This window comes from Haplochromis burtoni, unplaced genomic scaffold (assembly GCF_018398535.1).
Source record: "Haplochromis burtoni strain Fernald_Lab_line unplaced genomic scaffold, NCSU_Asbu1 Contig_4, whole genome shotgun sequence".
NCBI lineage: Eukaryota > Metazoa > Chordata > Actinopteri > Cichliformes > Cichlidae > Haplochromis > Haplochromis burtoni.
In genome coordinates this window covers 452,134-467,735 of record NW_024582365.1, presented here as the reverse complement: position 1 = coordinate 467,735, position 15,602 = coordinate 452,134, and the positions used below count along the sequence as shown (strand labels likewise).

The window sequence follows — 15,602 nt, the reverse complement described above, 5'->3', positions numbered from 1 at the left end:
GTTGGTGCAGAGTGCACTACAATAAAAAATGTCTTTCACGGCACAGCTTTAGAGAGCGCTACTGCGGACAGACTTATCATTATTTGCTAATGTGTAAAAACCCACGGTATCATTTTGCCACATGATGTAACTCATATACAGTTAAAATGGCAATTTAAACAATTTGCTTCTGGCACATTTGATCCATCCATATACTTCAGTTAAAAGTCCCATGCAGCTATAAGAAAACGTGAGAGGATGTAAAACAAAACTAATCACACCAAAATTAAACCAAGCACCTTACCATATCATCAGCCAATGTTTTTATGTGTATGTTCTGTTGGAGGGAGGGCACAGTGTGAAAAACAATCCAACAGAAAACGACAACACTGGCAAGTGCACGTCCCATCTCAAGTGTTTTCACATGTACAGTGTCCCCTGGATACCGCAGCGTTTTCTTCTCTCTCTTTGGTATCACAGAGTAGAAAATGGTGTTGCATTTCCCTCTGAGATACCAAATTAAATTTTTAATAATGCTTGCATACATTAGAGAATACATAAAACACATGTGCAAATTGTCTTGGTACCACAGAGGGCAATAGCTCATTCCTGTCTTGAGCAAATACTGTACATGTGCATATGCAGGATATGGTAACACTTGATGATCCCAGACAATAGGGTAAAAGTAAAAACGTTTGTGTTCAAGAATGAACACGACAAATACAAGCACACAAAATGAGGTCCATCAGAAAGCACCCATAATCAAACACATCCACATCAGGTTAAAAAAAACCCAGAAAAACCCAACAACATGCAAGTTAGCACTGCTAGGTTAAAGTTTTGTGTATTCCCAAAATAATACATTTTCCCAGGGAATGTAGTTACAGCATGACACAATTAAACACCAAAAGCTTCTTTTATTCCTGTAATTGGTGTTCTGAAGAGCATCCTTTGTAGTGACAGTGGCCCAAAAAAATTCAACCGCTTCTCCTAATCCAGATATTTATCTTCATCTCAGACACACTAAGAATGGCTACTGCCAAAGGCTTGTGGCTCGGCAAGGGACAGCCATTTGAAACACACCTCAAATGGGAATCAGTAGCAACGCTGCCATATGCTGTGGCGCTCGGCTGTAAAGTACTAATGAGTGGGGAGATGTGGGGTAGCGATGGCCATAAAGCCTGCCTCCAGCCGCGGATTTCTCCACTATTCTAATCAGGAAACTACTGATGCTGGGGCGAGCAAACAGATTGGCGCTAACCTGCACCTCCCTCTGTGTGTCTTCATCGGCTGTCGCTCTGGGCAACACCGAGCAGACACTCAAACTGCCATATCTATCACTAGTTTTGTCGGCTACAACTGATCAACAGTTGGGAGATAAAGCTATTGACTAGAAAGAACAAAGTCTCGATGTGCAGTGTTACCTAAGCTGTTTTTTCAAGTTAAAATAACACAGGCGGCGTTACATATAGAGGGTTCTGCTGGGGATGTCCAGGTATTTGTTTCGGTATTGTGAAAGCCTTTATTGCTTTTAAAAAGGCAGCATGACACTTCCCAACATGTGTAACGCTAATAATTTAACCCGAGCAACAACTTTTCTCATTTGTAACTCAGTACGTATGTATCATTAAGCCCAGCATTCTCTAGCAGCCTAAAACTGTGTGAAACAATAGCTAATTTTCAAATGGAGTACTTAAACATTTTCTAATCAATTTAACAACAATCAAACCACTGTTTGGTTAATTGCCTTGACTTGAGGGCCTTTCCTTGCCCATTATCTTGGCAACATCGCAACATTGCAATTTAACATCTAACAATTAAGCTTGCATGTCCTCTGGGCTTCTCCCGCTTATTAAAGTAAACTTTTTCATCATAATAAATGTTTATTACCAAACACATATTTCTCTAAATAACCTAATCAAATTAGCTCTGGGTCCCTCCTTAATCAAATATGATTATGAGTCCATGCAGATCCTTAAAAATGAAAACACAAAGCAATATCCCACAACTTGAGAACCAATTTGGGGACACAAAACCATACAAGTATGCATATTTCCTACCATAAATGTTAAAATTAATATTACAAACTGCAATTAATGTTAGTATTACATTAATTCGTGTAAAGATATAAAATATCACCAGGTGGAAGAAGAAATACATTTCTTTTCCAGGCTGGACAAAAGACTAGTTTTGTTTCAAAGTGACTATAATTGCATATCTTTTAAATAGAAACGCTTGTTATACTCAACCAATTAAACAAGACCATCTGCGTGATGTCATTTTAACTCACTCACTGGAACTATCACTATAAAATCAGTAGCCACGATGCCACTGTAAAATGGGTTTAGAAGGAAATTAGCTTTTATTTTAATTAGTTCTAATAATAAAAAAGAATTACTGTGAGATAGCCATTGTTGGCAGTAAGGCCTGTAACACAAAGTGCTTCTGACAGTTCTTGGTAAATTCATTAAACTACCTCGTGTCCCTGTTTAATCAGACGCTCTGTTCATCTACATTCTAGCAGATTTTAGCAACGATTCCTGATTTTCAGCAAGAAAAATTTAAATTTTGGGGAAATAAAATCAAAGCTGATGAAAGAGACTTTAAGAAAATTGTATAATTAGCCTTGAATGCTGGCAAGTAAGCATCAGTAGCACAGCAAAAAAACCCCAAAAACCTGTGTTTTATTAGGTGCTCATTTGTTTAACTTCTGTTGCTTATTCAGAAAATTAAAATTAACAAAGTTATTGTCAACAGAAAAATATTTTTTTGGTCAAAAAGAAAATATTTGATCTCTTTATTAATATAGAGGGGTTTTTTTAACAATATAAAGCACATTGAGGCAACTGTTGTGGTTTCACATTATGTAAATAAAATTAAATTTACATGAGTTATCAGCTTGCATTGAAACTTACTTAAAATACATGCTTATCTTAATTTTGTGTCCAAGTAAGAAACAAATTATTGTGAACGCATCATTATCAAAACACAGCAGTTTAGCAGTGATGACCTCAATTCAGTAAAGCATTCAGAAACCTGTACGTCCACATAGTACACCTGTCTGAACACTGCAGATTATGCACAGATAGCCACAGTTACATGTCTGTGGTCATTGTCAAACCACAGTTAAAAACACAAGGAGAATATTGACCTGTTCTAAATGTCAGTATAAAGGCCGTTCAAATTTGGTCTGCTGCTCCTCAACATTTCAAAAAAGTACACTAGAGCTCCCACTCGAAAACCATTCATCTAGAGATACTGTGTGGATTATGCTAAAAAGCTGCTTTCCTCCGAAGAAAAACAAAGCACCGCAAAACTGTCACACTACATCGGAGGGTAACGCTTGCTCGTCGTTGTCATATCAAACAACAAAATTACATAATTTGTCTTTGTGTAATCTGATAAGATCTGCTGCACTACCAATGTACTGATCAGTTTGAAAGGAGTGGCATCAGACACACAGAATACGGTCCGTGTAACTGAATTAGACCAAGTCAAAACAAATCATCTAAATAAATCCTGTTACAATGGCTTCTCAATGACTGCTTTTGCAAATACAGAGATAATGCAAGACACTGCCTAAGCTAAAGATTTCTCAGTGCGCACGTATTCTGCTTGACGGTATATATCAAGGTTTTCCGTATGTTTGCACAGGGAGGATAATGTTTTCAAGCAAAGCATGGAGGTGGAGAAAAGAGGCAAAAAAGACACTGAGACACAATTTAAAGCTGGCAATCAATGTGACTTATATTTCAATTAGAACACATTTACTATCACACTGAATGTAGCTGTCACATAGAAATACAAGTTCCCTCATCGTGCTTTTCCACTCACAATATTCCAATAATTCTTTCTGAATCGTTAAATGACAATAAACATCTGCTCTATAGCCTTGAGTGTGATTATTATTTAAACTACATGTTTTCTATCTTAGCGGTTCCGACACTTCCCGGAGAGATTTTTGAAATCTCTGAACATCTTTGGAGATTAATATCTACAGCAGGTCTATTAACATCAGTCAGTTTTACACAGCCAAGGAGCTTATTGAGAGATGTATTGAAGGAATTCGGAGAATTGCTACTTTGATAAAAACTAGCAATTTGAAGATGTCACTAAGGGAAAATAGTCTGATTTTTACAGACTAACAATATCATAACTAACAAAAAGATTAATAAAAAATAGCTTGACAAGACAAATAAAAAAGATTTCACTGCCACAAAGCATGTCTATCCAGACTTGTGAGCAAATTTACAAGTGGCTCAGTGTGAGAAGTGAATCAGTGTTTTATTTTCAGTCAGACTGAGAGAGCACATATGAAGTGGTACATCGTAACAACAGAAATACCGATATTAAAACACTTGTCAAATCTGAAAGATTCTGACTCCTATGTGCCCTACGTGCTTCTGAAGCATGTAGGGCACATAGTGTCATTACTGTAGGCACTGCCACAAGCATACACACACGGGAAGACAAAAACACACACAACCAAAGACAGCAGATAACAGAAAAACATATTAAAGGCATAGAGCAGAATGACACATTTGTCATCTCAATAAAGTGAAGTAACGATTCAATCGAGCTCATAAAATAAGGCTGCTCTCCTAAAAAAGACCTGACATAAACACTTCTCCCTCAGTGTTTAATATTGACGTAGGTTACTTTGCTTTATTTTATTTAGGTTTGAAAAAAAATGCAGTTAATTTAAAAATGGAATGCAGCACGTTTCTGTGAGTGTCTTTAAAAGTGTGTGAGTTTGTGGTAGCCTTATTAGTCTCGTGGAAGTGCTGGTACTGCTTAGATTCCCAAAACAGATACTGAAAAGAGGAAGCACACAAAAGCTAGCACAGCTAAGATTTGAATGGCTCCACAATGGATGGTCTGACCATGTGACTGGGGACTAGCACAGTACTGCCCTCGGGTTATCTCCATCTCTTTTGAAAGCAAATTCTTACTGTATCCTTGAAGGTGGCAAGATATGTGGTCATTATAAGAGCTGAGGTTTGTAAGAAAAGAAGGAGATATTTTTACACTGTTCATAACATCACATAAAGTGTCATTTGTATTTTAAAGTCTACTGAAATGAACCTGATCTGGCAAACATTTTTTTCCAACCGCGAGAGGAATTTTGCAGCAGAAGCTTTCCTCTGAAATTCGGCTTAAAACACGCCATGTTCACACCTGCTATAGCAGTTGTTTTCCCTAATTGCTGACAAGTGCAAAAACATGTGAACCATGACCTTGTTTTTATCTGCAGGCTGTTGACTAAACGGTGTGTAATGAAACTGTACGTAACACCAGAGCCAGGCAGCAAAATGTTTAAAATAATAGTCCCGGTGCGCCCAATAATATGCTTTTATAAATGTCACAGGAGTGACTATATCGGTAACATTCAATTCTACCACTGTATTTTAAATGTTGACTCATCCATGACACACCCATGTTAAGCCTGTCTCACTTGACTAGCACTGACCTCCCTTCACTGACCATCCTTTATCACACGAGGTTCATTTAAAACAAATTAAATTAAATTAAAATACACTTTTTCATCTGGCTTCAGCCTCTCCACATTGTGTTTTCTACATTATTAACTGGATGTTGGTCCAACAACATGCAAAATGTAAAGACACTTCTTTCATTAGGCCTACATCAAGCTCAGTGGAAGCTCTGTCAGAACATGCAATCTACTCATGAATCATCCTAACTGTCGAATAAGCAAATCCCAAGTATGATTCATGCATACATGGACATGACATATATGCATGTCATACAAGTTTTACTGAGGCAGCCAAAAAACAAACTTCCTATTTTCATGTCTCAGATCTCATCCACTGATACACGTGAATAAGGCTCATGACAGAGGGGGCTTTAAAGGAGTGAATGTGTTTCTTCCACTGTGTGACTAAAGCATTCGTCACCACTTCCTCTCTCAAACTTCCTGAATGTCATTAAAAGACTCACATGTGGTCTGTTTCCTGCTGTTGCTCACACCCGCCCCCCCCAACACAATGCCAGTCATGTTAATATAATAACAGAGTATGTAAAAAATATAAAAAAGAAAGTTAGTATGACAAAAATCTTGTCAAGACTGGCCAAATAAAATACAGGGCATACCTACAGTATTGTGCAAAAGTCTTGAGCCACCCCTCATTTCTTTGTTTCCAAGCAGCTAGACAGTCTTCTAATTTCTTTAAGTAGAGCAATAGTTCTCCAAGCTTTCTTGAAGGTCTAAACTTTGCTTTGGCTACTTTTTGCACTGATTCTCAGCCATTATATCTGATCAATTTCCTTCCAATGTTTATTTGTTTCTTTAGGCCATTTAACAGTCAGCCTATTGCTAAAATGTATAATTTGTTTGCATTTCTTTGGCTGAATCCTTAAAATGCTTGAAGAAACTGGACAATTGGAGGAAAAAATGGCTGACCTAAAGAACAGGAGCTGGACATTTTTCTTAAGAAATGGATAAATATCCAGCCAAGATCTACTTTTTGCCATAGGCTCAAAAGAAATAGTCTCAGTGGATGGCTGACTGTCAAGGAGCAATTCTTTAAAAAATGAAAGTTGGGAGAAAAGCTGAGATAAGATAGATTACATAAGCAATCAACTGTGGCAACAGCTCTTATGAAGTGATGAAATTTAAACTCTGTGGTTCAAACTGTCATCAGTATGTACAGAGAAAAGCAGGAAGGAGCTACAACAGTGAGTGTCTATAGCTTTCTGTAAAACACGGTGGAGGCTCAGTCATGACTTGAGGCTGGATTTCAGCCAGTGTTCTTCTTAAGACTGATGCAATTATGAATGCAGGAAAGTACCATCAGATTTTGTTCCTCTGTCCAATACCACATGGAAAGCATCTGATTGGAAATGCCTACATTTCTCAGCATGACGATGATGTCAAACACACTACCAAATCTGTGTAAGCAAACCGAAAAACTATCAGTCATGGATTGACATCCTCAGAGCTGATAATCTCTGGATTATTTAAGCAGCGTGGAAACATCTTGACATAGAACAAAAAAAATCTTAGACTCCTTAAAGAAATTGCAAGAGAGTTAGGCTGTTTGCATGAATAAGCTTTGTTATAGTGTATATATTGACTTTCAAGATCATCAGAATTGTACAAACTCTGGTTTTGCCTTACGCTTCGTATTTAGATGCATTTTTGTAATCTTTTCAATAAGTTGCTGCACCCATTTCTCATTTTCCTTGCAAAATATAAAGAAATATTTTAATATATTTTACCACAGCACTGTAAATGGCTCAAGTGTGTGACAAGCTGACAGCTTGTGTTAACCACATGCCAACATGACCTAAAATGATTTCCGAGGCTTCCCTAAAGCTCACGTATCAAAATGTCAGATGCATCAAATGACACAAAAAAACAAAACAAAAAAGTAATTCAAAGTATGCTTCATGATGTGATACTATCAGCAGTGTTAGAAGTATGAGCTTTACCCATTACTAAAGTATGTGCTTGTTTCCCGTCTCCTACATGATTAAAATAGAATAAAATAAACTCCATTTAACTAAATGAAGCACATAAGAAACCACTAGATCAGCGGTCCTCAACCTTTTTTGCACCATGGACCGGTTTATGCCCGACAATATTTTCACAGACCGGCCTTTAAGGTGTCGCGGATAAATACAACAAAATAAAACTAGTACCGGTACCGAAAAAAAGAAGATTTATTCATAACACACGTGAAAAGACCAGGAAAACCGAGTAAACGATAAAACGATAACAAAATAACGCTGAAAACCGATAAAAACCCTGAAAACCAGACATTTCACACCTGAGCCTCAACTCTCGTGGCCCGGTACCAAACGACTCACGTACCGGTACCGGTCCGAGGCCCGGGGGTTGGGGACCGCTGGGCTAGATGATGATGCTGACGGTTGCTGGGGCCAGTAAAGTTACCTAGCTTCAATGCAATAATAATCAATTTCCTACTTAGCTGTCCACATAGCTATTCAATATATATTATTATACACCAGACAGTTTGATATGTCACAACATAAAAATCACAGATATAAAAAAATACAATTAATTACTAGTACACCTGACTAAAACTGCCAGCCTATTTTCATGACAGCAATGCTTCTGAGACCAAATCTATGATACAGTATGTGTCACACTGCTATCCTTGCTATCAGGAGTAGGATATGGCAGCTAACAGCAAACTGGTTAACTCTAGCACAGAACCAGCTTCAGTGTGACCCTACAGATCCCTGCTACACATTTACAATAGTGGTATCAAGTTTTTGGTTTTTTGTGGGGTTTTTTGTTGCTGCTTTTTTAATAAACCTCTTTCACTGCCCAGTGCCTTGTGGCTGTGTCATGACATCCGGCCTCTCTCTTCCATATTTCCTGCAAATACTCCACACTTTCATTTGTCACCTTATTCACAATAACCAGGCCAGTCCTTACTTATGTGATCATTATTATCTCATTTCTCACAATAGTAGAATTTTGTTTTTTTACCTTGAATATGAATGCCTTTCAGCATGAATGTGACATTATCGTTTTGAACACTTCACAGACATACGTTTTGAACACTTGTTTTTTCTTTAAATACGCCTTTCCACATTGTTGACACATGACACATAATCTGCATGCTTTGCTTCAATGTGCAACCACGATGTATTATAAATCCTGGTGGTGCAAAAAAATGTAATGGATGCATCTGAAATAGGAATTGGTCTCACTAAATCTGACATAGAGTTTTGCAGTATAATCTGAAGCCACTAAAATTACTTATATCTGCACACTTTTAGAGCGTTACGGAAACTGTTTTCCACAAATGCCCTTTATCTTCAAAAACCAACGTTTACCATGCACTAACAGTATGTCTGCCATATTTTTAAAACTTATTTTAACAACACTTAATAGGGACTAATAACATGTAATATTTCCCAAAACATAGTTAATGAGTGTTTCTGATTTTAGTTCAGCTTATGAACCACAAATAATGAAACAATCTGGCAGGCTCATGCTGCAACAGCAACCAACTGTCAAAAGAAAAAAGGAAGCAGAGCAAAAGTGCATCTGATAACATGGAATAATAACTCAGAATTAATTTAATAGGCTCGAAGCCAACATAAAACAAATAGGATCCTTTTTTTATTTTATTTTTTTCCTTTAGGGGTGCAACGATACTCGTATCGGTATTGAACCGTTCGATACAGTGCTTTCGGTTCGGTACGCATATGTATCGAACAATACAAAATTTTAAATTTATTTTATCAACTTTTCTTCTGACGATGCTGTCTGTGTTGAGCGCTCAGTGGATCTGCGTTCGACTACTCCGCCTAGGCTGCACTGTCGAGCGCAGATCCACTGAGCGCACCGCAGATGAACGCTGATATCACTAGTGGGAACACAACATTTACGCCGACAGCATCCTAGTGCAAAGACAAGTGGAAGCAGACAAAAACAACAAGCAGCATGCTACAAACGTTACCCGAGTCATTTAGACAGCCGTTAGCACAGGATTCTCCTTATGGGGACCTGATATGTTTAATATGCTGCTGAGAATATAGCCCAGAAGAAGCGTATAGTATAGCTTTTATTTTGGAAAGAGACATTTCTCTGTAATAAACTCTCTTTTCCAAAGATGAGGGATTTCTCCATCAGATAGATTTATTTTTTTTATTTTGTTGTTTCAGCAACATTAAATTTAAAAACTGTACTTTTGAGTTAAAATATATATTTATAATTTTAATAAATGACAAATTAAAAAGGCATGAACGTTTTTTTGTATCAAGAAAATATCGAACCGTGACACCAAAGTATCGAACCGAACCGTGATTTTTGTGTATCGTTGCACCCCTACTATCCTTGTATCCTTCGCATTTCATATCTAAACAAATTGCCGTACAGACATGCATGTTCTTTAAAGCTTAAACCACTTTACTCCCAACCAACCATTTCACCAATTTGCAATCGATGTGTATTATAAATTAATTAGGTTAAGGAGAAGATGCTTATCACAGTACTACAAAGCAAACTATTGACCAGTTTGCTCTGCGGTGCAAACAGGAACAAACGATGTTTGAGATTCTGAATACTTTAAACAATTTTCTTATAGAAAGAAACAAGTACAAACTGTATACATCATTACATTACATGTCAAGCCTGCAGGCAATAAAGAAGATTGGATCTTATACTGTGTATTGACAAATTGGAAAGTCACTTATGCAGATTCATTGTAGGCTCTATAAAGACTTCCCACATAACTCTAAATCAGACTTTATTCACAAGTGGTCACCCCAACCACACTGAAAGCACTTCTCAGTGCAACCTCCAAGGGATTTGTGTCTCCTCGAAACGTGAACGTGTAAACCACTACACCACAGAGCCACCAGAGCTAAAGCATTTGATAAATATACTGAGTACTTCAGCATAGTCTTGCCACAATGTTGGTCTAACTTTGATAAAGTATAGTGAAAAATATTGATATTCAATACAGTAGTTTTCACACAGTGTAGAATAAAGAAAGGCATGCATGTGCTTAGGTCTACTACAATATACATATATATAACTGAGAACTGGTTCCCAGTTATTGGTTCCCACATTCCTAATCCTAATATTTAACGTCTCAGTGTTATTATTATATTTATGCAATGTGATGCTTCCTGCCTCTGTGTTGCTACACTATGAGATCATCTTTTAATCTGGAATTCAAAAGGAGTAACAGTTCTCTCCCTCTCGGTCAAACCAGCTCCTCTGAGTTCCTTTTACTAAAGAGCTCATTCCATCTGGCTGTTCTCCTGGATGTCATACTTTTGCAAAACTTCAAGACAAGGACATTATAACAAAGAGAAGCTAGGAACTATTGAAAATTTGAGTTATGACCCAAAAGACTGCAGTGCTGTTGTAATGTCCTTGGCTATGCTGAGTATCTACACCCTGGGCCCATAGCCCAAATGGTGTTGCCGTGATGTAATGCTGCCCAGTGACTTGTTAAACAAACACACAGCTTTCAGTGTTTTTCCTCTAAAGACTGATTTGACTTTGCATTGACCAAACCACAGCAGTTTCTGCATTTTCTTATCACCAAAGCACATGGGACAGTGCTCTTTAGCAGCGCTAGGTGTGATTATGAAACCAGTACTTTGATGCTGTTTACAGCCGGTATTACCCCTCCCTCAAGTCTGTTCCACATCCACACAGCCTGCACTGCATGCCAAAAATGTCACAACACAACCCTGCATATGTGTAGTAAAATTTAGAGATTTAGTTGCATAGCGCTTGCACTTTTGTTGCATTAGCCCTTTAAACAGCTGCATTTGTTTAATTTAGCTTATTTACATGACTGTGGACAGCTAAAAAGTTGGGATAAACACAAGAGGACAAATCAAAACTGAACTCAAGGAAGAATAATCAGCTTCCTCTTTCAAACTTAAAGCTAATGTTAGTATTTTTGCAACAGCCGCATTTGAAGCTGCCTTCTGCTTCTGCCTGTTGTGCTCAGAGAGTTGTGCAACAGAGAACGCGCCTGACCATGAGACCATTTTTTAGTAAAACAAAACCAAACACTGGTCTTACATAGACTTCTTGAGTGATTTACTGACTGATGATGTCATTCTGGCACTCTCGCAAACATCTTAAACTTGGGAGGCAGGATAGTCAAGAGTTTAAGGCTGTCGTAACGATTTCTTAAAGGAACACCCATTAGTAGCTCTGGGAGTGCATGTCAATTCGCCCCACTTTGGGATTTCCTGTCAGGCAGTTATTTTGGCCACTCTTTCCTTTACCTTAACTTTGGTGTAAACAACCAGCAATTTCCTTTGTGTTTTTCAGTTTTAGGACAATTACTAAAAAATGCTAAACATGCAATAATGCTCAACAACAATGAGCACCACCTAAAGAAATATCAGAGGCATTAACAAAAACATTTCATTCAGAATGTTCTCCTTCAATCATTCCAGTATGCTTGAGTGAAGACAGAAACACTAGTCAATCTAAACTGTGCCGTTTTCAGTTCCCTATTTAGGAACTGTGGCTGTAACTAAACTTGTGACCTACCCAGCCAATAAGTCACAACATAAAGCAACACTAACAGAGCTCACAATGAAGATTTGGGAGGTGACATGAGAAAGTTGCACAAAGTTCAACGGCAGCCGAACTTTCCCTTTTTCCACAAATGTGGAAAAACAGACGTGAAAATCAAACGGCAGCCAAGCTTTTTTGTTTCTGGTCATGGAAAATAACTTTAAGCCACTGCTTTCTGCAGGCACTGACGGCATGCAGGCACTGACGGCATGCAGGCACTGACGTGCACTTCACACCCTCAGCATTACAGTTTAGATTTATCATTTAACATGGCACTGTGGACGGTAAATAAAAGATTGTAGCTACAGTTTACCAAATAAGGGAATTACAGATTTTGGAGAGATGCTGTTTACACAATTCCTCAGAAGAGTGTATTAGTTTCTCCCAGGAACTTTTAAGAACAGCATGACTAAAAAAACCAAAAGTGATTGTTTAAGCATTTCCACTTAAGCCAAAACAAAACTTCCACCAAATCTTGCAATGTCATTTCAGGGCAAGATATGGCGTGCAGGACCGGCCTAATGACACCACGGCTTTAATGATGTAGATTCGGGTTTGCTACTTTTCTAAATAAGCACAATCCTTCCTCTGGTTAAACTACTGCACAAAGTCCATCCAATGTAATGACGATAAATTAATGTTAAATGGGTTTTCAGTTGTTATCTCATAGACACTGCCCAAGGGCTGCCTAAGGACAAGTTTTATCAATTGCACACACTCATGCTGTTCATAAATCGCCCCCACAAACCTCATGTACATCATGCTGTACACTGAGTCATACAGTAAATTAACTTGTGCTTTGTGTGCATATTAATATAAGACCCCCAACTGTCACAACAAGGATGCTCTTCAAAAACCTATCAGGAGATGTATTGACAGGAATAATCACATGATGCACTGAGTGCCTCGAAAATTGAAGCACTCAGCGAAACAGTACCTCTTTGCTCAACTCTAGCTGCTATTAGCCCCTACATTAAACCATAACAACAACACATGAATTACTGTTTGTGTCTCGTCCTGCACTAAACAGGGAAGTTCTGCATCGAGAATATGCTTTGTCCTGCTCCTTGGTTTCATGATGAGCTTTAAAAGTAAAAGGAAGACTGTCCTTAGCATTTACAATAAATCTTTTTTCTTTTTTGACACAGACCTAACATGAAACTTTCTGCAGCTGCAAAGCAGTGCAACTTTCTGGGTCTTAATAAAGTTGAGTGTGACATAATGGGCTGCTTCTGGGATTACAGGATGTGTCAGTTGACTTACACCCTAGTTCCACGCACGTTACACACGAGTGAGCTATTAGAATACCTACCAGCTTTTTGTTTTTACCCTCATCCTCGCTGGATTTCTTTTTAGAGGGCTTATTTGGATCCTCCCCACCGCTGGCTTGATCCATTGCAGCTTTAAGTTAATTTCCCTTCCAGAAACGCCTAATGCGACGTCCTCAAACGCTGACAAACTCCACCGGTGGGCTATTTCAACACACTTTTTACTAGAAGCTCTCCAAGTTATGTGTTTTCAAAATTCATTCCGTTTAAAAGGCTGAAGAACAATTTCAAGTTTCAAATAGCATCCAAAAGAGTCGAGGAGTTTGCTTGAAGAAGAGGTGTGGTAGGGTGGATACACGTTCTCCTCGGCGTAGCAGTATGTCAGCTCACACGCGGGGGAAAAGCTAGAAAGTAACACAAGAGTGTGTAAACAACAACTGATTAGTCCAACATATTCACCCGGGTTTTAAGTTTCAACAAATGCTTTGTCTCCACGCGTGTTTCCATAAGCAGCAGTGTTTAGTATGCAGAATGCATTCAGTAAAGACATCTAACCGTGAACGGTAAAACAGATGTAAACAGATCCATCTGAGTTAGCTATAAATAGCCATCAATTATTTTTATATTTTTCTTCTAAAGTAGCATTTAATTGACCCCCTGTTTATGGGAACAGGCGGCTAAATTGTTTCAGAAAGCAAAGTTACAACCGTGTAACTTAGCAATAGAGGAGTAATAGAGAGACAAAAACGTTTCAGGCTGCCCTGACAGTTTTTAACGTGCCTCGTCAAAGCCACTATTTAACTGTCATTAATCAGAATATATACACAATTGCTGTACTATAGGGAAATCACCGTTGTTCTCTTGCTTAGAATACTTTACACTGCTGTACACAAGCGAGCAATGGGCGACCACTGCCCGGCAAGCACTGTTTATTTTAGCGGACACAGTAGCACACCAGCACGTATGAAACCATATCAAATCCAAACGTGAAGATTAAATAAAAGAAAAAGAAAACTAAAAAAAAATAAAAATCCCATCCAGGGCTTACCTTTACAACCAAACGTGAATACCAGGCCCACGGAAATCCCGCCCACCCGTTTTTGACTGGACTTTGAAAGACTGAATGACGTAGAATTCAAGCTACTATTGGGCAGATGTCTTGGCAGTCACGAGGTCGGCGTGGCGTCGGTTGTGACGGAGAGGTCGCACCGATTTCACACAACGTGGATGGGGTTCAGGCAGTTGTAAGAATAGATCTGTAACGGAGGCACCGTGTGAGCGGCTGCGCGCGGATAGGAAGCAGGGCGGGAATCTGCGTCTGGAAAACACACCCAGTGTGTATACGTGTGCGCGTGTGTGTTTATTAATATTAGCACACACACACGCAACTTTTTGTGTCTGCAGAAACAGCTGGTGCCATTGTTACCCAACTATACAATGGAGTGCATCATATAGGCCTGGCTGTTTGCGACTGCATAAAGACAAAAGGTAGATGCAGATGTGCGTTTGAGGAGAAGACCCCAGGCACTAAAATAAGTAATTAATCAGGTGTAATATCTTTAATTGGTGGGCCAGATCCCAATTCTGAATTTTATGTTCATATAAAATTTATATTCACATTTTCCCAATGCAGGCTATTAAATCTCTTTTACACAGGGACCGCTACAGCAATTCTCTAAAAACTGACTGTAACAATTATTACATTTTTCAGTGGAGTGTCTACTATATTTAAAAAAGAAAAAAAGAAGAAGAAGATATGGACTCTTAAATAAAACAACGGCTCCATATAAGGGGAAATAAGTTGTCAGCAGCAGATACTAGAAATTCTCAAAGGGAACTGTGAAACTTTTATGCCTACTGTAATAATACATCATTTAAAGGTCAATCATAGCAAAATATTATAAATTAGAAACATAAAATAATTTAGCGCAGACTTTTTTTTAATATAAGTATTTATTAAATGAATGCCCTGGGTTTACCCAGAATATATGTTTTGCAGCATTAGAACAGGTATGTCATTCCAATACCTACTGTTATATAATTATATTATGGCTTAAAGTTGCCATTTTATTATATGTGATACTATATTAAAAAGTACCTTTGCATCTCTGAGCTTGGGGACACCCAAGCTTGGGACACCAGATTGAATGATGGGCAACAGTATGGCTAACATTTCAAACAGACTTAACTGAACTTAACTGAAGACACTGAAAGAGCTTGTCAGCCAAGTGATAAACAATCACAACATACAATTTTGCCTTTTTCTTCAGAAGACAGGGGCAGGATGAATTGTTGCTATATAT

The 15,602-nt window shown here is 38.2% G+C and overlaps 1 protein-coding gene across 8 annotated transcripts in view; it reads right to left on the bottom strand.

The window, feature by feature from the left end:
- Positions 1-14,550, bottom strand: part of diaph2 (diaphanous-related formin 2) — a 353,656-nt gene extending 339,106 nt beyond the window's left edge. For 3 of the 8 annotated variants that reach the window (XM_014333843.2, XM_014333845.2, XM_014333847.2), the window contains exons 1-3: positions 14,348-14,550; positions 13,344-13,703; positions 284-316 (exon numbers count right to left, since the gene is read on the bottom strand). In XM_014333843.2, coding sequence (XP_014189329.1) covers positions 284-316; positions 13,344-13,427 — 117 coding nt within the window. In that variant the 5' untranslated portion in view covers positions 13,428-13,703; positions 14,348-14,550. Of the gene's footprint in view, positions 1-283; positions 317-13,343; positions 14,136-14,347 lie in introns of those variants that run through there. The other 5 variants (XM_014333853.2, XM_014333852.2, XM_042220601.1 and 2 more) reach the window with 3 other exon arrangements.
- Between the last annotated feature and the right edge of the window lie 1,052 nt (positions 14,551-15,602).